At 38.9% G+C, this 22,905-nt stretch overlaps 5 protein-coding genes across 22 annotated transcripts; 3 read left to right on the top strand and 2 right to left on the bottom strand.

Annotated features, from left to right (window-relative positions):
- Positions 1 to 1,001: 1,001 nt before the first annotated feature.
- Positions 1,002 to 11,725, bottom strand: LOC105192369 (protein abrupt). 14 transcript variants are annotated; one of them, XM_025307179.1, is made up of 5 exons: positions 8,767 to 9,217; positions 8,473 to 8,681; positions 6,101 to 6,503; positions 5,426 to 5,882; positions 5,033 to 5,310 (listed from the first exon to the last, which is right to left on the bottom strand). In XM_025307179.1, exons 3-5 carry the CDS (start codon positions 6,473 to 6,475, stop codon positions 5,033 to 5,035), a joined length of 1,110 nt encoding a protein of 369 aa, XP_025162964.1. In that variant the 5' UTR covers positions 6,476 to 6,503; positions 8,473 to 8,681; positions 8,767 to 9,217. The 14 variants fall into 14 exon arrangements, with proteins under 14 accessions (XP_025162965.1, XP_025162967.1, XP_025162964.1 ...); XM_025307180.1 differs by lacking the exons at positions 8,473 to 8,681; positions 8,767 to 9,217 and adding an exon at positions 1,002 to 3,693 and having other exon boundaries at positions 5,014 to 5,310; positions 6,101 to 6,475; XM_025307182.1 differs by lacking the exons at positions 8,473 to 8,681; positions 8,767 to 9,217 and adding an exon at positions 1,002 to 3,720 and having other exon boundaries at positions 5,014 to 5,310; positions 6,101 to 6,475.
- RpII15 (RNA polymerase II subunit RpII15) lies at positions 10,585 to 11,948 on the top strand. Its single transcript, XM_011156462.3, has 4 exons — positions 10,585 to 10,684; positions 11,039 to 11,219; positions 11,328 to 11,401; positions 11,687 to 11,948. Exons 2-4 carry the CDS (start codon positions 11,091 to 11,093, stop codon positions 11,874 to 11,876), a joined length of 393 nt encoding a protein of 130 aa, XP_011154764.1. The 5' UTR covers positions 10,585 to 10,684; positions 11,039 to 11,090; the 3' UTR covers positions 11,877 to 11,948.
- A 632-nt stretch (positions 11,949 to 12,580) lies between these two features.
- LOC105192368 (prenylcysteine oxidase 1) lies at positions 12,581 to 15,484 on the top strand. Of its 2 annotated transcripts, none has more exons than XM_011156445.3 (7): positions 12,581 to 12,896; positions 13,481 to 13,687; positions 13,779 to 13,926; positions 14,009 to 14,312; positions 14,423 to 14,546; positions 14,671 to 15,005; positions 15,090 to 15,484. In XM_011156445.3, the coding sequence occupies exons 1-7, from the start codon at positions 12,806 to 12,808 to the stop codon at positions 15,345 to 15,347; spliced, it is 1,467 nt and encodes a 488-aa protein (XP_011154747.2). In that variant the 5' UTR covers positions 12,581 to 12,805; the 3' UTR covers positions 15,348 to 15,484. The 2 variants fall into 2 exon arrangements, with proteins under 2 accessions (XP_011154747.2, XP_025162960.1); XM_025307175.1 differs by lacking the exon at positions 12,581 to 12,896 and adding an exon at positions 13,297 to 13,344.
- Positions 15,485 to 15,821: 337 nt separating this feature from the next.
- On the top strand, positions 15,822 to 18,254 carry LOC105192365 (solute carrier family 35 member E2). The gene is made up of 5 exons (XM_011156441.3): positions 15,822 to 16,436; positions 16,598 to 16,849; positions 16,964 to 17,150; positions 17,240 to 17,443; positions 17,524 to 18,254. Exons 1-5 carry the CDS (start codon positions 16,157 to 16,159, stop codon positions 17,714 to 17,716), a joined length of 1,116 nt encoding a protein of 371 aa, XP_011154743.1. The 5' UTR covers positions 15,822 to 16,156; the 3' UTR covers positions 17,717 to 18,254.
- A 72-nt stretch (positions 18,255 to 18,326) lies between these two features.
- On the bottom strand, positions 18,327 to 21,489 carry Cth (Cystathionine gamma-lyase). Of its 4 annotated transcripts, none has more exons than XM_011156444.3 (9): positions 21,290 to 21,476; positions 21,072 to 21,158; positions 20,549 to 20,686; positions 19,925 to 20,215; positions 19,600 to 19,734; positions 19,372 to 19,507; positions 19,155 to 19,307; positions 18,837 to 19,002; positions 18,327 to 18,751 (listed from the first exon to the last, which is right to left on the bottom strand). In XM_011156444.3, exons 3-9 carry the CDS (start codon positions 20,681 to 20,683, stop codon positions 18,610 to 18,612), a joined length of 1,158 nt encoding a protein of 385 aa, XP_011154746.1. In that variant the 5' UTR covers positions 20,684 to 20,686; positions 21,072 to 21,158; positions 21,290 to 21,476; the 3' UTR covers positions 18,327 to 18,609. The 4 variants fall into 4 exon arrangements, with proteins under 4 accessions (XP_011154746.1, XP_025162962.1, XP_011154745.1 ...); XM_025307177.1 differs by having other exon boundaries at positions 20,966 to 21,158; XM_011156443.3 differs by lacking the exon at positions 21,072 to 21,158 and having other exon boundaries at positions 21,290 to 21,489.
- Positions 21,490 to 22,905: the final 1,416 nt, after the last annotated feature.

Genomic DNA, 22,905 nt, shown 5'->3' on the forward strand with positions numbered 1-22,905 from the left:
AAGATATAATCATCATCAATCTTAGGCATCTCATTATTACTCTCAAAGGAAAAATATACATTATTCCCTTCTCGAGAATATTAGAAAATTTCAAGAATATTATAGAATTTAATTTAAATTTAACGTTTCTATTGTGATTTAATATTAATTTAATTAATTGAATTTAATATAAATATATTTAATTTGCTGAAATTTAGAATGCATTTCAAATAAATTTAATGAAAAGTTATATGAACAGATATTGATTGATTATGCTTACGATGTAAACTTACGATAGATTTGTAACTATATATAAATTTATGAAATACTTGAAACAAGTTACATTCACTTGAATGTGTTATATATCTTTCCACGTGTAGCTACCCCATAATTTCTCACACAAGAACATCGAGTCTCGTTGATAGAAAAAAGAAGAAATTAAGAAACCGTACGAAATTAATCGACATAAATCGAGTACAATGTTGACACGATGCTTGAACGATACCTTCAATTCAACTTAACGTTTCTTGAAACGTCGATGAAACGAAAACGCATGTTTCGTGAGCGACGAGATCGCGTGAAAATCCGAAAGATACTCGAAGATATTACCGCGCGTACATCACAGCGTTCTAAATGCGGGCTTTCGGGAGTAACACAATGTACAATTTGTGTGTAACGATAATAGGTGTTTGACTATCTAAGGAAACGTGCGACGATGCGATCGGTAGTCGGCTCTTCACATGCGACATCATGGTCCGACGATACAGAATTGTATATCGCGAGCCGCTTCTCGAGTATGTTCCTGGCAATCGAGCGCCGCGAAGAGAAGAACCTCAACAAGCCGCGAATCATCGGAGGAGATCGGAGAGACGAAGCGCCAGCGCCGATTCAGTGTAACATGTCGCATACTGCAGATATAATATAAAGCCCTAGTGATCATAATAGAGTGTTATTACTCTTACGGAATCTACGGTTAGAAAATTGAACTCTTATTCAAGTCAGTAATCCGTCGCTACAACTCATTTACGAAAACATCAAAGCATTTAATTTCCACTCGCGCGATCGTAAATAGGCAAGCAATCGTCTGTTAAAGATTTACATTTCCAGGAAGATAATTAATACGTCGGTTATCTGCGAGATCGTCCGGAGTACATTTCCCGACGTAACACGAAGGAGCACAAAGTACAGATCAATCTCAAACGAAGAAGAGTTACACATATATATATATATAATAAACATTACAATATGTACGTGCGAATTCCTATCAATGAAAAAGATTTCAATCATGATATCGTGATACTGATTGAAACGACGATTTCAAAGCTTCCGACATGCCCTCGAATTACGCTCACTCGCGTTCACGACGCGTTACCTCGAGAAGCTTACCGCACGCAGCCGTACATAATCCGAATTATAATATTAAAAACTTAAGCTAAAAAATGGGACACATAAAAATACAACTTATACAAATATATACTGTTCAGCGTTGCCAAAAGTACGATGCAATATAATCGTATGTGCATATAGTCCGAGAGATAACAAAATGACCATCGTAAACGCACTGATACGCAAACAGATCTATCTCATCTCTGTGTGTATGTGTTGGACTTTTATAATTGCATTGCCTATTTAATTCACATTAGGTATTTATCTCGGTAACTGTAAAAAAGACTTAAAAATAAGTGATACGAGGTTCAAAATCGACTCTATAGAGCTTTTTTTTTTCTTTTAAGGATTCTATCTACAAATAATAATACCATCATAAAAACGGAGAGACCAAAGCAATATATATATAGTATCATGTAATTAAATATAATATAAACTGCCTCAAAGTGGCTACCTATATATTTACTGCTACAATAGTGGCTATGAGATAATAGTCATTAAGTATCGTTCACACTTCTTTGATTGTGGTTTAGTTACATACTTTAAGACATTATGATACATGTGAGTATGACACGGACTTCCACTAAAAATATTTGTTAGATACGCTGAGCATTACTGACTTAAGCACTGTACTAAATTCACATAAAATGTATTATGTATTATTATAGAAAACTAATTATTTCTCATTGGTTTGAAATACTGGTTTAATAGATCCGTATAAAACCTTTGTCAACTGGAACTCTTAGAACAATGATTTACACGATACTGATTCTCTCGGAAAGAATGCTATATACGAGTAAGTCATTACCTCAACTGTCTGGACATTGCAACAGGCAACAATTGTAAGTCATGTTTTTTTTTTCCCTCTTCTCTCCTTTAGTTCACATTAACATCATTAATATCCAATATGTGACTAATTATTCTCTTTTTGTTTTCTTTCTCTCCCGATATCTCGATATCTTGCAAACAAAAGAAGACAACTGATTAATGTACGTATGATCGCACGTAGAAAATGATTAAATGAGAATAAATACAAGTTACAATAAGATCTGTGACATATGCTGGATTAAATGTTCAACTTGAATCTTGAAAACGTCATTTATCAGTCGGATGGCAGCAGTCTTACTGCAAGTAATAGAAGCTCTAGCAAAGCTCTCTAAAGTTAGATTAGTTCACTTTTTTCCCTTTACACACACGTATCTTGCATATTGTCTAATATAAATAAATTAATGATCCGGTATGAGGCCAGAGAAAGGCAGTTACATTCTAAGTGATAGTAAACTTTACTTTATCCTCTATGTGTTATTGTTCATGTCCATTTTTTTTTTATTATTTTTGTGTATATATCTGGCACTCTTTCCTATTTTTAGGCTGCTTCTCAGTTATTGTAATTTACTTTGCTGGATTATTGCGTTGCATGGAAAAATATGGCTTTATCCAAATGCTATTTAACAAAGGCAATACACCGTTACAATTACATTATATGCGCCACAGTTGTTGTCATATAATTAAACCTCTTTGAAAAGGCAGAACCAGTATTCGTAAAAATAACGAGAAGAGCCGATCTTGTGATTTTTACGGACACCGGTAATTCTTATCATCAATTACAAATGCTGTCATTTGTACACTAGCATGTAAAAAGCATTACACTACATACGTCATGATCGTTCATCTCTTGTGATGTTCAACAAAGCTAAATGGTAAACTTTGAATAAATACCGGTCCTCTTACACTGTATAAGTTATCAAGGTATATAGAATAAAGGCAGAAAGAAGAAACTTTCCTCGACAAAGTGCCTACAAAAATATCTGTATAATAGATTGAGGATTGCTGTGTGTCTAAGACTTTGTCTGGTTATGTTAGCCACGTGTTACCAGTCTTAAACATAGTGACTAATCGTTTGTGGACAAGTCCCGTTGTCTTTCTACAATTTGTATACATTTTGATCTTTTAAGCGTCACTCTCCTGATGCAGCAGGATACAAAGTACCGCCGTATAATTTCCATCATAAAGGCTTATTTAAATTACAAAACGAAAAAAAAAGGGAGGATAAATACTCGGTATACATATGCGTTAACGATGTTACAGATGCCACAGACAACTTAATGAGAGAGTAAGATGCGCTTCACTAAATCATATAAATATATGATGTAATAAAAAATAACTTACACTACGGAGATGTGTCTACTCGTCAAAACATTCTGAGGTCATTAAAAAAATATCGGTTATATCTGACATAGTCAAATTTCTCCTTCTTCCTCTTCTTCTTCTATTTCTTCATCTTTCCTAATTGCTTTAACTGCTTCTTCTTCTTCTTCTTCCTTTTCTCTTTAAATTATATCTCATATAATAAACCTGTTTCGAGCGATATATTGATGTAAGATCCGAAAAAAATCTCATGCTATCCATGTATACAAGCTATATCGGTCACTAAGTAGAAGAACGGAACACGGCTGAAAATTAACCATACGCGTAGCGTTCGTCCACAGCAAAAAGAAATTGTGTTTGTGTTTATCAATATATTTTGTATATATTTTATATGTATATACATATATACATACATATACATACATATATATATATATATACACATATAATATGTATGTATACATATATACTCTGAAGCAGAGTAAGTACTTGCAACTTTTCACTGATTTCAACACGAAAAATGCCTACAGCTCAACTTGGCCCTTCATAACCACTGGCAAATCAAAAATTACAAGTACTTACCAGTTTTGCCCTATAGAAATCGCATTCATCGCGAATGTCGCACCATCATCTGCGCTTACCTACAAAAATCCTGCATACAAAAGTCTCAAACGATAAAATTTCAAACGCAATACGTTAAATATCCGATCTAACATTTTGATTTCCAACTATTTTGTCTCTTCCTTTCGTTTACGTCGTTCTTACGTCGTTCCTCTTATAAGTACACGTCACAATGTAAGGACTTATAAGTATGAATGTGAATCCGATATATATGACGGATGGAATACTCTCGTGCGTAATGCCTCTGAATTCGATTGCAGGGCAAACGTGTCTCATGCGACATTACGTACAAACGTCAACGGTTATAACGGGTTGTACGATCGGTGTACATCATGGTACAGCACGGTGTAGCGTGTAATAAACAATATGTTTTGTACTTAAAAAAAACTGGTTTCAGGCAGTCTCCTAAGAACACCGAGTTCAACATAAATATGTTGCAGTGGCGTACGCTTTGTTGCAGGGGCGTTATGTGTCATGTATGCCCGTCAACTTAAACTTAATGCTGTGTCCGAACTTTGACATATGGTATTTTATGTACATGGAGCGGAGCTGTTCAAGACGCAAATCATAATCTATACCGCGCGAAAACCTACACTCAGTCTACTGAGTAAATGCAGAAGTACGTTGCGTATGTTGTTAACGTAATAGTAGTCTTGTCAACCAGCGCGCGCGCTTCATGTCGCCGCGCCGAGCGAATGGAAGGTGAGTATACAAAATAGAAAAAAAGGTGGATAAAAAAAAATGAGCGAACTCTGTGTGCAAGGCACAAAACTAAAAAAGAAAAAAAAAACCGGGAAAATCAACAATGACACGGTCTGGAACAGCTCGGGGGTGCTGCGATAAAAAATTTGTTCGATTTAACTGAAGTCTAAAACTCACTACTCTTCTTTGTACAGCACTACGGTAGGCTGGAATTTAGGCTCTCCGGCAAACGGTAATTCATCATATGGTACGGAGGACTGGCAGGACTATCCGGTTGACTGTTCATGCCGAGGTTGCTCGAGCCGCGGCCGCGTTTTCGCCTCTGCAAGATGCCCTTCCTAACCATGTAGAAACGGATTGTGCTGATCGGTATGTTGTACTTTTCCGAAGCTACTTGAAACGTCATGCCGCGTGCCACCATATCTGAAGCTTGCTTAAGTTCCTCTTCAGAGCGCCTCTGTCGTCTCTGATAACCTGTGAGAATAAACGTGAGAGAGGCACAAGGTGGCGTTTAATAATCAGCTGGAACATGTAGACACTCGGAAGAACGTTGAAGAGAGAGAAAGAGAGAGAGAAAAAGTATATTCACCTTCGATAGCGGGGAATGGGCTGGTAGGGTTACTGCAATTGTTAGTGGATACCATACTAATGGAATACGGTTTGATTTCTTGTTGTTGAGTAAATTGTTCATCTGGCTCCATCTTCACCATACCCGGAGTTTCGGTAAGTGTGGCCTCGCATGCGCTTAGAGCTTTCTCCAGATGCTGCAATGCCTCACTGTGTTCCATGTTCACAAAGTTGGATGACGAATTGGAATTATGTGGAACGGGCGTGACGGTGTGCGAGGAGCTGTTTCCTGAGCTAGTCGTCGCCATCGCCGAACACGGGAGGAAATTGGAGTTATTACCACTGTTGGTTGAAGTATCCTCGACCTTGAAACTGGGAGTATCGTGCATAGGCGGTGACGGAGTAACAGGCGCGTTAGAATCATTTTGTGTGTTGCTGTCGCTCGAGTTGTTATCACACTGATTGGACAAACCACGTATCTGTCGAAAAATACATGGCGTGAAACGTATCCCATTGTATGTACGGAGAAGCACAGGCTTATATAACAGCGTGCCGCTCACATTAAAACCTCTTTTGTGTCGCGAAACGTATCCGCAAAGGTTAGACCAACAATCAAAAGTGATGAAAATTTAACGAGAACTTCACCAAAACTGGAGATATTATTGGACAGATGAGACACAGGTTACAAGTTACATACTTGCAAAACGTCAGCCGCTTGCATCAATTTTGCTAGTTGTTGTTGCTCGACGTACACTTCTCCACGATACATAAACTCAACTAGAGCTTGGAGTTCCCACATTCTCATATCTCTCAAGAAAATGATGGGATGAGTGCATGGTATCTCCAACAGTAAGCGCTCCAAGTAGTCACTACAGGCAGACAGCACAACTCTGTGACATTTTATCGAGCCTCCGTCACAAGCCAAAGTCACATCGACAAACTGCTCAGAGCTCAGCAACTTTGGAAATGCACTGTGCATGTTGGACTGATGGGAATTCCACGAGACACAGAACTGCTGTCGAACGCCTCCCGGATAATTGATCGGATTAGACAAGTTACTCTCAGATTCCATGATTGCGGCTCAGTAATACACGAATTTCCTGTACATAAGACATCTCATTAAAATCCTATAGACAATGTATCGCATTATAAAAAAAAATAAATCATATAATCAAGAAAACACAATATCTAAAAACACAATATGCTTTAGTGATTGATACTTTAATTAAATAAAGAAGAAATTTTACTTAAAATGCAAAATTGAACTGCAAGAATTAACATGCGCAATATATTTTATAGAGAATATATAGTATATACAAAAAAAAATACTAAAAACAAATAAAAAAAATACAAAAAAGAAAGAAAATAATCAAGAAAAATCATAACAATCCTGAGAAATACCCCTTGGCATTTTAGCTATTCTTTGGATAAATTTTAGCTATTCTTTCTTCCATACATTTGTGTCACCTGAAGAAGTCAACAATAGTAACAATCAGACAGAATTATAAAGCACAGTCATAAAATATAAAAAACAAGAGAGAATAATGTACTAAAAGAAATAAATGAGAATGAATGAGAAGATGTAAAGTATTTTTGACAAAGAGCCTGTCGCATTGTCAACCTGAGACCCGAAGAAGAGACGCATCCGTTGCCGCAGCAAAGAGAATCTCTTTCTTGCGAGCTATTTTCGGCCGCGTTAATTAATAAAACAAATAGCAGATTCGACGTAACGATACCTTATTCGCTAAACCTCGGCCTCAGTAAATATGGTAAAACGCGACGGACCGACGATCTCACTCAGTTATCGAAGGGAAAAAGAAAACAACCGTATTATTTGCCGGAGCGGCAACTAAGCCCGCGTGCGAGGAACTACTAACGTCGGAACAAAGACAAAGAGAGCCGAGTCGCGGCGAGTCCGGTTGCTAACTCGAAATTCGAGCAGGATATTCCCCATAATTCGTAAACGCGAATCATTCGTAAGTGCCCGAAATATCATGCGGCCGCGAGAACCGCTCCGAAACGAAAGATATTATCGCAACGCTGGGGCTAGGTTAACGAGAAACATGACGGTTAAGTTAAAAAAATGTACAATATGGCTGTCTGGCATAGGTCTAGTAACAACAATATCCGTGCGTGCCCATGTATTCGTACGCGCGTGTACACACTCACGCGTATAGCACGCACACCTACACACGAATGCGCGAACTGTACATCCATACCTAACTGTACGCACACGTACACATGTATAGATATATGAATTATACATATATATATATATATATACATAATGTGCGCACTATGTGTGTGTGTATATATATATAAAATTAAACTATCTTCTCATTACACGCGAAATGTGCGAAATGTGTGCGCGATTGATTGAGACGTAACATCGCGCGATCGCGAGTATCGCGTCGATCTCCGCGATCCGGCGAGGAGGATGGCAGGCGCGAACCGGCCGAAAAATCGCTCAAACTCGAGCGAACGCGTGCGACAAAAAGCCGCGTACAGCCGGATGCACTCTCACTCACTCACCCGTCACTCACTCACTTATTCACGCATGTACGCATATACGCTCGTCGTATATACGTACGACGCACGCATGCACAGTGGAGGTGGAGCAACGCGCTCTACGAGCGTCCGCTGCTCGCTACCGCGGAGGTGGACGACGATGACGACGGTGACGCTCGTGTGTCCCGTAATCACGTGTCGGTGTCGGTCTCGACTCGATCGACAGGTTAAGCGTCGCTGGCGCTCACGAGACTATTATAGAAGGCCGGTTTGCACACAATGACCTAGCTCGCACGTACTGTTCGATTGGACACTATAATAAAAGCCGAAATCTTTGCGGGAGAGACTTTGCGTCGTCGTCTTGACGCCTCTTTCGCCGCCGCCGTCGCCGTCGTCGTGGCCGTTGTCGCCGCCGTAGCACACGTTGCCGCATCACCTCTCTTTTCACAGAAATGCCTCGAGGCTCCCATAAGTTTCACCATTTTGTTTGTTCGTATATGCGTGCGTGCGTGCGTGCGTGCGTGCGTGCGTGCGTGCATGCGTGCGTGCATACGTACGTACGTTTGTTCACTCGTTCGTTCACCCGTTCGTTCGTTCGTTCACTCGTTCGTACGTTCGTCCGTTTATCCGTTCACTCGTTCTTTCTTTCTTTCTTTTTTTTGTTCCTTCGTTCGTTCGCTCGTCCGTCATTTATTCGTTCGTTCACTCACTCTCTCGTTCTTCGCGCGGCTTTCTCACGGGACGCCGAGCGTCGTCCCGACTCCGGGGAACTACGTAGAAATGACAATGCGAGTCACACGCATACACTTCACGCGCGTGTTTAGAGCGCTCGTTAAGAAACTGATAATCACTCACGAGTCCGCAAAACGCCTGGACCGACTACTTTCCCAAAATTCGCGTCGCTCGCAGGAAGAATCCCTTAAGAAAACATTCAGTCGCCGAGATTTTCGCTACCTAGGGGAGCTGCGGCCGGAAGGGTGGGGGTACAGAGACTGAGCAAGAAAGAGCATGCGAAAGAGCGAGGGAGAAAGACGGAAACGAGAAGAAAGAGGGAGACGCGGCCGCGACGTGCGGCGGGGAAGCGGGGGCAGTCTGCGCCTCGCCGCATGTGTGTGCGGTGTGCTATGTGGTGTGTATGTGTGTGCGTGCGCGTGGGACACTAGCGCGGCTCTCGCGTGTATTCCGCGAACTGCTATATAGACGCTAGAGATTCCGGACGAGAGAGAGCCCGGGAAGCCGCGAGAAGGAGACGAATGGGCGAGTTAGAGCCGTAAACGGTGACACGGAAGCGCCTCCGTTGATCGATACTTACTCGCACGGCGGAACCGCTGCCGACGTCGACGTCGACGGGACGCACTTCGCACGGCACACTCTATCGTTAACTATCGCTAGAACTAGCGTCGCGACGACGGCCTCTAGCGCGCATCCGATGCTGCGCAGCAAACTTGCGCCGTTCCTTCAAAGCCGCCGCGGCGATTCTTAGACGGGCTTCTTCGGTGCCTTTTTTTCGCTCGCTCGTTCTCTCTGTCTCTCTCTCTCTCCCGCGGCGGACACGCGCGCCGATCGATCGCGCGCGCGTGCGGCGCGATAAATGGACTCGTGGCGATTTCACGCGCCGCCCGCTCGATACGATCTCGTAGCGATCATTAGGCGCCAACGGCCACGCGAATAAGATCTACCGACCCGGCTCGATCTCATGGAAACCGCTCGAAAGATGCGCGCCATAATAGATGTCTGTTCTTTTTTGGTTATATTCTCCACGCGCGCTCGTTTTCTCCCTCCTCCCCTCACCACTCCTTTCATTCGCTCTTTCTCTCATGCGCGCACATTCTCGCTCTATGGAGGAAAATGAAGAATCCGGGAATAACGGAACTAAATATAAACGTACAAAGAAAAAGTATAATTTGTCAACGCTTGCACTTGATAAGAGAATATATTCGTTCGAAAAAAATATATACAGTGAATATAATGCAATGAGCTCCTGTTATCTGAAGATAAAGAATGTCAAATAATGAGAATCCGACAGCACAACAGTCATCTTTGTCAGTATTGGACAAACAAAAAAAAAGTCGATGATAAAATAAAATAATTTTATCTGATGCCCTCGATAAACTTTGTTCGACTTTTGTTCGTTTGAGAAATGATATTTTTGTAGCATTAAAAAAAGAGTATCGTCGAGCTTATGACGAGTATTGGTACACCAATCAAATTCAATCGTCAGATGACAGACTAAGGCCCCTTGCACAATGCCAGTCAACAAGCAATAAGAATAAAAATAGACCAATCACAATCGATTATTACAAGAATAATCTATTGTGATTGGTCTATTTTTATTCTTATTGCCTGTTGCCTGGCATTGTGCAAAGGGCTTAATGCTCGTTTCACACGACTCGCAACTCGCGGGAAGACATTAGACACGCGGTATTACAATTTCAAGAAAATTATCTTGGAGCACAACACGTGCAAATAAACGTATCGATATATTTTACTTCGAAGAATTAAGGTCATTCTACAATACGTGTCGTAAGTTGTAAGCCGTAAAAATTGGCAAATCACAGTCGATTATTACAAAAATAATCGGCTATAATTGGTTACAACGTTCTTACGGCTTACAACTTACGACACGTATTGTAGAATGACTTTAAATCCGAAAAATTTACGTTCCATCGATCGGATGTCGAGCAAGATTTGTAGGTTAACTTAATCCCACGAAGACCTTTGTCGACGATCTCAAATTCTCTGACCCTACGATCCATCGAATCATCTTTGCGAGGTGAAATCAGAGTACACTCGAATTGTTAGAATATTTGCGAGAATAATCCCGCCCTCTTTTTTCTTCGTCCAATTTCTTTTGTAATTTATGCTGTGTGACGCGATAAATTATAAATTAATTTACATAAAGAATATCACCGCCTAAATTCTACATCGTGTATAGCGGCCTTTTGCTTCGCGAAGATACCGACAGATAACGCGTCGGTTCCATTTTGTTTGATTCTACCTCGTGCTTGCGATCGCGTCTACTATTGTGTTGAATAATATACGAATAATAATTGTATATATTTGTGTATATACAGTCAGATCAGTAAATTGATTAAAATTGATCGATACTTTTCATTCTTGGCAAAAGAGAGGAAAGGAAAAATATCCGACAAGAGCTGGTCAACTCGAACGACTCGATCATGTCGAAAATAGCAGGTTATGACACGCACGACGACGGGCCGGGTTTCGTGGGTATCCGATTTTGCCAGGAATGCAATAATATGTTATACCCGAAAGAGGATAAAGAGAACAAAGTCCTGATGTATGCGGTACGTAACTCTTTGTAATCTCCCTTCCCCCCTCTTAAAAAAGAGCTAAAAAATGCACCAGTAATCCCGACTTGCAATATAATTGTAACGTGAGGGATTGCGTTTCAGTGCAGAAACTGCGATTTTAAGCAACTGGCTGACAGCAACTGCATCTATGTGAACAAGATCATGCACGAGATAGAGTAAGTTGTGAATTGAAAAATGAGTTAACATCTAACAAACACGATTGAATGCTGTGTAGTGATTCTCTAGAATTTTGTACAATACGTGCGGGAAAGTCGAAACGCGTCATTTTGTGCACGGATACGCCTATTGTACAAAATGATACGCCTCTAGGCGAGCTCCTCATGCTCGCTACACAATCCAAGTTATGAGAGTAACTTATAGCTTGTGGAGGTGTATGCGCTAATTGTACCAAGAGTCGTGTGCTCACCATTGATTTACTCAAACGCTTTCTTTTTTTTTAGCGAGCTGACGCACATCGTCGCCGACGTGATATCGGATCCTACATTGCCGAGAACTGAAGAACATCCATGCCCAAAATGCAATCACAGGGAGGCTGTATTTTTCCAGGCGCAAACTAGGAGGGCTGAAGAGGAAATGAGACTATATTATGTGTGTACAAACCAGCATTGTTCTCACAGATGGACAGAATAACAAATACAGTCCCTGTGTGTATTTTTCCTTGTATAAGCTGTCAAGTCTGATATTGTAGGATTAGTATAAAAAAGAAAAGATGTAATGTACATATGTAATGTATAGGAATATGAGATTTGTAAATATGATAACAATAATAAAGTCTAATAAGAGGTAAAACGTTCGTGCAGTTCACAACAAATTACCGTAAGGCTCAATGCTTTGCTTGTAATCTCTACTCTCTTTTTCTTTCTCTCTCTCTTCCTCCCTCCAAGCATTTATCTCGCAATTGAGTGATTGCGATTAGCTTTACAATTCACGACTTTTACTATTCTCTCCCTCAATTACAAGTGTGCAATCGTGGCACACATTCTGTTAGCTGTTATCGCGACGTTCCGCGAGGGCGAGAAATTTTGGGGGTCATTTCGAGATACATGTTAGGAACTTTTGTCAGAGGAGTTATATCTTTGTTAGACCTATAATATTGCCAATTGTGCAACGTTCGTGCTCATCGCGAACGAATTAGCGGTGAAGTTACGTATGGAGTAACACCGGGAAACTCCCAGCTGTTTTTCCGGGCCACTTTCAGCCATACTGAATTCAATTGCTCAAGTCGGCTCGGTTGGCTCGCATATATCACGTGATCGTGTACCTCATATATCAACTATGATATATTAAGCGGTCGCAACACATTGCATACACCAGATGTGCCAACACTGCCAACATAAATTAGCATGTTCAATATACCGGTCTTATATACGTGTGTTTAATTATTATTCTGTGTGTGTAGATCATATGATACATCAAATACACATAATTAAGATATTACACAATTCAACAATAACATGATAAGATATCATTCTCTCATAATACGATGCAGAAACGAGGGATAATATATATATACTACCCACTTCGTAAAACTACGCGCTGCAGTTTCTCAATTTCTGTAAATGATGGCGACACGCGTGATATTTTCGGCAATCAGATTATTGACGCTTGGACATGCGATTTTTGCGCTTGGCATACGCGCACCGCGCATCGGTAAGTGGCCTTCTACAATTTATAAGCAATATAATACAAGCCATTAGTCAAAAGTAAATTGATCAACCACAGTCCATATGAGCTGACCCATATTCAGACACGCTTGTAACTATGTCAGCGCGCTGTTAACCAATGAAAAGCTACGAAATATGCCTTCTGATTAGTTAACAGCGCATTAACATAGTTACAAGCATGTTCTGAATATGGGTCTATGATTTTTCGAAATAATCAACTGTAGTTGGTCGATTAACTTACATCATGTAAAGCCAGCGGCACACGGTGCTTGTTTTCGTGCTGGATTGCTTGCTGGATGAAAATACTGCGTCTTGATTGATGCATTTCCGAAGATGGATGGAAATGCACCAATCAGAACGCAGTATTTTCATCCAGCAAGCAATCCAGCACGAAAACAAGCATCGTGTGCCGCTGACTTAACTAACAGTTTATTGTAGGTCTACAAGAATTATTTGATTGCAAGATCCGCAATGTCGTACACATTGACCAATTGTTAAGCCGTTCGGCAACGTCTTCTGCAAAGAGTTCAAGTTCATGATGTTTTCAATGTCCTTTAATTTTCCTTTAAGCCATCATAGGAGGTGGTATCGGCGGCGCCTCCGCCTCGCATTTCCTCACAGAGCTGTCAAATGGCAATTTGGAGATCGATCTGTATGAAGCGAAACGTATCGGTGGCCGGTTGGCGACTGTTAACATCGGCAACAGGGAACCTGAGGCTGGCGGCGCGGTTATACATCCCAAGAACATGTACATGCAGAGATTTGTCAAACTTTTAGGTAAAATGTGTACCAGCAGATCCTCGAGTACAGTTTATCCTCTAAACATTTAAATATAACGAGTGTTATCAGTAATCTTTTGTCTGTGCAGGCTTGGAGCACAATGATTCTTCCGATACGAAACATCTGTTTGGTATATGGAATGGAGACAAATTTGTATTCAAGGAGAGTAGCTATTCTGCCATAACATTGCTCCGGATATTGTACAGATATAGCTTCCAAGTATTTAAACTTAAAAGGTACTTGAGAATTAAAGAGTCATAAAATGAAATGTAACAGCTTGAAGGAAAAACAAGACTGCTCTATATTTTCTTCAATCAGGGATACAAATGATATGGTAGACAACTTTGCAAAGATATATAAACTACAAGATGCTGGCAAGTCTTTTGAGAATGTTACTGCACTAGTATCTGCCATGAACAAAGAATTTCCCAACCAAATGCAAGTGTCAATGAAAGATTATCTTCTACATATGGGTTATACAGAGAGACTGATCGATGAGGTGGCCAAAGCAACTGTTGTTGTTAATTATGGTCAAGGTACAGACATACAAAGTTTTGTTGGCTCTGTATCTCTAGCTGGAGCAGGCTATGATCTATGGTCTGTTAAAGGTGGAAACAAGAAGGTATAAGGTGTCATTGACTCGACATTATTGGTTCTAATCATTCATGAAACGTATATGAGATAATAAGATAAATTATAGGATATATATTATAATAATAAGATAAATTATAGGTACCAGAGCAGCTGATTTATAGAAATAAAAACGTAAATGTCGTGCAGAGTCGCGTCATAAAAATTCGTTATATAGCGGACAATGACGAATCAGAACAATATGAAGTGACTTATATAAATAAAGGTATAATTTTAGAGTATTAAAATCTCAACATTTGAGCGTGAATCGACATTTAAAGCTGACGCACGCTCAAAACAGAAATAATTATAATTAAGCATTATGCATATCTTATTTTATGTTTATGTAGATAGTATGGATCTGATGACGGCTAAATATGACATTGTAATTATCGCCGCCCCACTCACGAGCGATCAAGAATTCCCGATAGAATTCATCAACTTCCCCAAAAAATTAGAATTTCCAGGTCACTATCAGACGACATACGCGACTTTCCTTAAAGCAGATATCAAACCAAAATATTTTGGCTTACATGAGAGCTTGGATGATATTTTTAGTTGTGATCCTAACAAGACAATAATTAGTTCAATCGGAAAAGTTGGCTTTGCCAATGGCTCATCAATTTGGAAAATCTTCAGCAGAGAGTCATTGGAACCTGATCTTATACAAAAAATGTTCTCAAACGTAAGAGTTCTGCAATGCAGTAATTATTTAAACAAAGTAGAAATGTATCAGTTATTATCAACATCTTTCTTTTTTCATGTTAAGGTTGATGAGAAAATGACAGTTGTTTGGAAAGCATATCCTCACTATTCATCTAACACACCTCATGTTAATTTCAAGCTACATAATGCATTGTACCATGTCAATGCAATTGAATGGGCTGCAAGTGCAATGGAGATGAGTGCGATAGGTGGGAGAAATGTTGCTATTCTAGCATACAATGATTTTCTTCAGAAACATGGCCTCATGTATGAAGAAACTCTCAAGGATATTCCTATAATACTACATAATGAATTACGTTAATCATAATGCAGAAATATTTTTGAAAATATTTTTACACACACACACACACACACAATCTTAAATATTACAAATGTTTAGTAAAAAAAAAAAGGACAGTTATGTAGTTTTTTGAACAATAAAAGAAATTTATATTTATATTTGCTTGTAAAATGTACTTTAGTAAGTTCTTATGAAATATAATCATGACCAAGTTATTTCCATCCTGTAAAAAATATAAGTATAATCTACAATTTCCTAGATATGAACACCGTTGCATTTTTACACCATACTATCCTATAAATGGAACTTTTCACTTTATAAAAAATAAACGTTACACTCACGTGGAATTGTTATATCACAGTGGAAATAGAAATTTTCGTTTAGCGATAACATCGTCGACTATCTACTGTTTTTCCAACGGAGCGGCGTTATCAACGGCAATGTTATTGCGCCGGTCAATTGTGCATGTACATGATGGTTAGCGCTGATAAATATGCCGCAACGCCCGCGACGGCCTCGTCACGACGATGTGTTCGCTTACACGTGCGAGGATACGATAACTTCGCCGTTCGGTCGTCATTATGCGTGAACGTAACGAATAACAACGGACGCGCTTAATCGCCGGACTGTCTGCCCTGCCAAAAAGCGCTCGGCTCTTAACCTAACTTAACCTAACACGAGCGGAAAACACTTCCGAGGAGGAAAGAGTTCGTTCGGGGCGACAGCGGCGAGAAAGCGGCGCGAGTAAAAATGTGATTACTTCATCGGCTACACGTAATGCCACCGTAACAGCCTCGCGCTTCCGCGAGTGGAGAGGCCCCACGCGCGCGATGGATAATTATTCCGTGCGCATTAATTATCCGCAAACCGCCGGTCGTGGCGATCCGGAGGATACATCCGCGGCACACGATGCCCAGCCGAAGTCGCAGTACGTGGATCACGCTAAGCGAACGCGCGAAGACGTGATCGTCCTGACAAGCGACACTAAGGGCGGCTTGCTCAATCCCAGGGCCCTGCTCTTTCTCACCCTGTGGTATGTCTTCAGTGGATGCACCCTGTTCCTAAACAAATATATATTATCTTATATGGAGGGTAATCCTACCATCCTAGGTAAGCGACTGTTGCCTTCAAAATTTATTTGGATATATTCACGTTATGGTGCTTTAAATGAATTAGAGAGAAAAAGGAGAGAGAGAGAAAGTTATTTATAATAAAAACTAAACAAATGTATGACAGTTGTTGGAAATAAATATTTGTCTGTCTTAATACAGGTGCTTGCCAGATGTTAATGACTGCGATCTGTGGATTAATACAAATGTACTTTCCATGCGGTATGTACAAGGCGAGTCCAAGATTAATGAGACCTCCTGGATTTTACAAACACATGACACTGGTGGGGTGCACAAGATTCGCGACAGTAGTCCTAGGTTTAGTGTCGTTAAATTATGTAGCTGTAAGTTTCACAGAAACCATAAAGAGTAGCGCACCACTTTTCACCGTCCTCATCAGCAGGTATTTATTAGGTGAGACACATTTTTATACTCGGTATAAAAGTCATTGCTTAAAATTTAGTTCTATGATCTCCAGCAGTTAATTGCATAGATGTAACTGATATTAATCGGCATTGTATTTTATAGGGGAACATACAGGATTATATGTAAATTTATCTTTGATACCTGTAATGGGTGGACTAGCCCTGTGTTCCATCAATGAAATCAGTTTTGATCTCAGAGGTTTCATCGCTGCTATGGCTACAAACATGACTGAGTGTTTGCAAAATGTCTACTCGAAAATGTTGATCAGTGGTGACAACTTTAAGTACACGTGAGTAACATCTCGAGCGTATCGTTTGCATGCATGAAATGAAATCACAAACTGTGAAAGTAGAGAGACAGTGCCTCGTTATTTTCCAGACCGGCAGAGTTGCAATTTTATACCAGTTTAGCGTCAATTGTGGTACAAATACCCGTGTCGGTACTGTTGGTCGACCTACCAACGCTGGAACATTCCCTGAGCTTTAAGTTATTCGCGGCATTCCTTCTCAATGGGGTGTTCTTCCATTTTCAGAGTATCACCGCTTACGTACTTATGGACTATATCAGTCCCGTGACACACAGGTATGCATCTTTCTGCGTGTGTGCAAGTTTGAAAGCATTTCAGCTCGGTAACTCCTGAATACGATGTGTCGATATTCCAGCGTCGCGAATACTGCAAAGAGAGCTTTCCTGATATGGCTCTCCGTCTTGTTGTTTAACAACCCAGTGACGGGATTGTCAGCGCTCGGCACTTCGGCGGTGATAGCGGGCGTGTTGTTGTACAATCGGGCTCAAGAATACGACAGGATAAGCAGAACGAAGTTACGACATTCGTCGAAGATTAATCTGCAGTAGGACAATTTTTTGAGAGACCGACTAGAACATCTACGTGTATATCTTCGTGCCTTGGAAGAAAAGAAGCCGACACGCGAGATGTAGAATTTACTCTTTCGTATCATCTACCGCATATTCTTTTGTGGACGTTTTATATTCGTCGAGATTCATGAAACGGCATTAAGTACTGTCTGAAATCAAGTTTGCAACTAAACGCATGGATATTTCGGGTATCGGCTTTTCTCTTCAAGGTGCAGCATACAAACAAGAAGAGAGACGTGTCACGGCACCAAATATATTGCATATTTGCATTAGTAGTACAAACGGTAACATCCGGTTTTTATACGACAGTATTTCATCCAGCGTGAAACGGTAAAATATTAATGAAGTAAACAATTTACCAAGATAAAGTCTGACCGGTAAAAATTATCTATATTGATAAAACGTCGATTATGTTAATTGTTACTTGCGATCTCTACCCGAAGCACTTGATTCCTTCTTTCATTTCGCAGTTTGTAATAACTAAGTGGCACTTCCGAATCTAATTTACTGGCATTTAGAAACTGTATTTATTGTTTCGGGACTTTGACAGTCGCGGGAAACCGAAATGGAAAGAGATCGAGACAAGTGATTACATGTGTCAAAAAATATCTATTGCTGTACTATACAGTGTTCCTAATATGAATCCGAGAATTATGGAATGTGTAAAAATGTTTTATAAAAATAAAGTCTCTTTGTACCTATTATAGATATTTTCATTGTGTTACCCGCGCGTTGACATCGCTTATAGAGATGCGCAACAATGTGGAAGTTAGAGTCAAATTACATATTAAAAGTACATGTAAATACTCATTAGGATATATACTATTGTCCATTAAGTGGGTTATTCTTCAAAATAACTGGTGTTATATTCATTAGCAAATATCCAATGCTTGGTTAAGGTCGGCTATGAGGTCTTCTTCTGATTCGATACCGACAGATATACGAACCAAATTATCCGTAATACCTAACGCGTTTCGCATTTCTAAAGGCACGGATGCATGCGTCATGATGGATCTGTGTGAGAAGAGATTCTTTAATACGTGATAAGGAGACTCGTGAAATTCTTGATATGGAATGCCAACAGCTTGTATATACTTACGGTATTTCAATCAGTGACTCATAACCGCCTAATGACTCGGCTAAAGTGAATATTTTCAGTGCCTTCAAAAATTTCGCAGGGTCGCCTTTCAGATAAAAAGATACCATCCCACTGTGGCCGCTTGTTTGTTTAATTGCGAGTCTGTGTTGCGGGTGCGACGGGAGATCTGTAACATAAGAACGTGTCTTATCAGTGAAGCTTATGTGATAATAATGCAATCGATAATTATCAGCAGTGCAATAAACGAATAATTAGATACCTTGTTAATATTTTAAGAACTCATATCACGAGATAAAGCGAGGAATAATTTATACGTACAAGGATGGAGCACTTTCTCCACTTTAGGATGTCTCTCTAGAAATTCCGCTATGGCCAAACCGTTCTTCATATGTTTTTCCATTCTGAGCTCAAGCGTTTTTAAACCTCGATTAACCAGACTGCAGTCGTGGGGCGACGGGACAATTCCCATTGCTAAATTCAAAGAATGAATATGTAAGATACGGAATACAGTTTGGGAAAATTTGCGTTGATTTACCATTTTGCAAATATCGCATTCTCTGCCCGAGATCGTCCCTACGAGTAATCGCGGCGCCCATTATGACGTCCGAATGGCCGTTCATATATTTAGTTAAAGAATAGATAACTATGTCAACGCCCATCTCTAGTGGTCTCTATTTTAGGAGTGAAACGCATCCGTTATTATATCTATTATTGCTATTGATATATTTTTTCTTTTTTTAGAATTATCGGATCACGTACTTACTTGGAAGTAACATGTCAAAAATGTGTTATCGACAATTATTATGATGTCTGATTGGCGAGATTTTACACCATCAACAATTGCACTGATATCTGTAATTTTTAGCAGTGGATTCGTTGGCGACTCCAACCATATCATCTGTAATTCAAATAATTTGCAGTATAATAATAAAATGATATATTAATGTAAGATACAATAACAATAATCATATGTGATAACTGGAAATAAGTTAGATACATCAAGGTGCATTTACTAAAGTACTTTTGTTAAAGACATTTAAAATGTGATTAAAAAAATTTTATGTTATCTTTTTTATTTTTAGTTTAACCTTAGTATTCGGTTTCAGAGCATCAATAACATTTTTTGTTTTTGTTGTGTCTACAAATGTCACATCTATGTTACTATGCTTTATTAAGCAATTTCGGAAATAACGGTTGGTTCCACCATAAAGATCATCTCCACAGATAAGGTGATCTCCTGAATTTATTAAACTTGTCACTGCTGTTGTGGCTCCTAAACCAGAGGAATAGGCAATAGCATGTTTGCCATCTTCCAAAGCAGCCAGACATGCTTCCAATACATTGCGTGTAGGATTGCCACTTCTACCATATTCGTAACCCTAAATTGGATAAATATTATTAAATTCTTACTATAAGTTATTATAAAGATTATAAGACATATTTGCAAGTTGCAAATCAGACTTTATAAACGGAATTTATGAATATTTCCTTGTAAAAATGATTTTTAAATGTGTCTTTAGAAAATGCACAATTTGGCTCAATTTATGCATAATTCTAACTTTATTAATAATTATGGAAATGAATGTACAGTTTACTATGTGCAATTGACATTAATTGACTAAATGAAGAGAACGGTTGTGACCAATTAAGGTACGAACACGAGTGAAGTTAAAAATAAATTCTGACAAGGTCTCTCTATTTATCTAACTTACTCTATGTTGGCCAGGGGCATCCTGTTCAAAAGTAGTAGACATCACTATAGGAGGTATCACTGCCCCATGATTCCATTGCTTTGGATCTTGCCCGGCATGAATAGCTTTGGTAGAAAAGCCTGTGTACGTATCCATGTCCTATTCAATAAAAAATTACAAAATGCTGTGTAGTTTACTTTACTGTAAATAATAACTTAATGATTTCTTACACAAGTTACTGTAGAAGTGAACAAGAAAACAAGCAACATTTGGTACTGCAAATCAAATGATAATTCAAGGCACACTTATATGTAACATATATGAGAAATAAAAAGACAAATTAATCTCTATTATAAATTTGTAAAATCAATCAAGATTCATATCAGGGGATAAGATATGGATTATAAACAATTTTATTAATGACGATATAAGACATACAATAATATAATTTTTCTTAAACGGAAGCAGCCTTGACCACCATTGCGATATGAATAGAGCGTTTATTTTTTAATTCAAACTTTATTTGGATCAGGTATAAAGTTACTTCTGTCACTTTGTTCTCCGCTGCTCTTTTTTTCGCAGAGTGTTTCTATTTTCCCGCTCCCCTCGAACCGGGAGCTCATCCTTGAGTCTATGGTGCAGAAGGTGTAGTTAACGAAAGGCTCGTGCCTTTTTTTTCTTAGCAGATTGCATGATTGTGGTTTAAAGCGGCCTTGACGGATAAAAAAGTAACGAAGAAAAAAAGTTTACTAAAAGACTCACTGAAGATAATCGTTTCGACCGACGTCGACTTCGTTGGGCGGCGCTGACTCGACTGTCTCGGAGGAGATTAGCGACCGTAATTTATAAGTCCACGATGTATTAAGTGACGTTGATGGACGCTAGTAGCGCGCGACTTGCGGTAAATGGAGAGGATGCGCAAAACGGCGGTGAACATGTCAAACGCAACGCATTACGCAACAACGTTAAATCGATATATCGTAAATGGGTCACGTGTATCGACGCGATATACTATCGTGTATAATTTTTAAATATTTATATCCGCTCGTTCTATTTCTTGTTTATCTCTTCTTCGAGCAACGTGTAGCAGTAAAATTGGAAGGAAAACTAAAATCCTCCAAAACTTCTTGACTTTTTTACTCGCGGGATTAACTGCTTCTTTATTATTGCTGATTTAATGATAGTTGTTCGATATAGCGCTGATCATACAAAAACCGGATCACATACTTTTTTTCATCGCGAAGCGAACTTTACGAATCATAAATTTACGAATATTTTACGAAGTATTTTGTAGAATATCTATACAAGTGAAGAAATCGCAGGAAAGTCGCGACAATAGAATTGCGATAATATCCTCGTTAATTTCATGTCTCACTTATTTACGTCTTAATGTCTTAGTCAGCGGACCGGCGTTTTTCTACTTTATCTGCTTTATTTAATCTTATCGCTGTATTAATGCAAGCATTGATTGCAAAATACTTCGGCGTTTTACATTCTTAAGTCTCAATAAAAGCTTGGAAAACACGAGGTCTTTCTTCGGCTTAATTCTTAATCTCAAAGTTAGGAATTTAAATAAATTTAATTTTTTAAATCTTGATATACAATAATAATAGAGAAACAATTGAATAATAATTAGAAATGGATAAATATAAATGCGATCGTCTTAATTGCATCTGACGTGAAATGAATAATTTACGAGTGTGAATGTGTGTAGCAAAATGTAAAAGACGAAAAGGGAAGAAGATATAGAAAGTTACTTGTTTTGATATATTTATTTCGTTGCCTGACAATTTCGTCGGTTCAAATAATTTATCTAAAACTGTTCGCATAGTTCGAATTACTCGAATGAACAATAAATCGAAAAATTCATACAGAATTTAAAGTTGGATTCTTAAAATCGTCTAAACTTTATTCAAACTGATTAAAATTTTTCTTATTCGAAGTGCTTCTAAACTTTCAAATTTTCGATTTTTAAATTTTTTAATTGGTGCGCTGAAGTCCATCTTCAATCATGACTCTTTTATTGGTCAGTTCATATTGACAGTACAAACGTGAACCAATAGTAGATCTGTTCCTCCGAACTGTACCATTACACTTTCATTACTCTCATTAGGCCTGCTATGGAACTACGTAAAATGATAGACTATTATTAAATGAGGTTATATTAGCTGTCAGTACACATTCATTTAATCCATAATGGAAATAAAATATCAAAACAGCCAAATAATATTTAGTAATTTCATAAAAATTACTATACTACTTTATCCGTTGCCGAACGTTTTTAGCTAAAATATTAAAGCCCGTATCAAACTACGGATTGGAATTGAGTATTGGATTGAAATTTAACTAATCAGGGCTAAGTTTATTATATTTGAAAT

Source organism: Harpegnathos saltator, unplaced genomic scaffold, assembly GCF_003227715.2.
Source record: "Harpegnathos saltator strain DR-91 unplaced genomic scaffold, Hsal_v8.6 scaffold835, whole genome shotgun sequence".
NCBI lineage: Eukaryota > Metazoa > Arthropoda > Insecta > Hymenoptera > Formicidae > Harpegnathos > Harpegnathos saltator.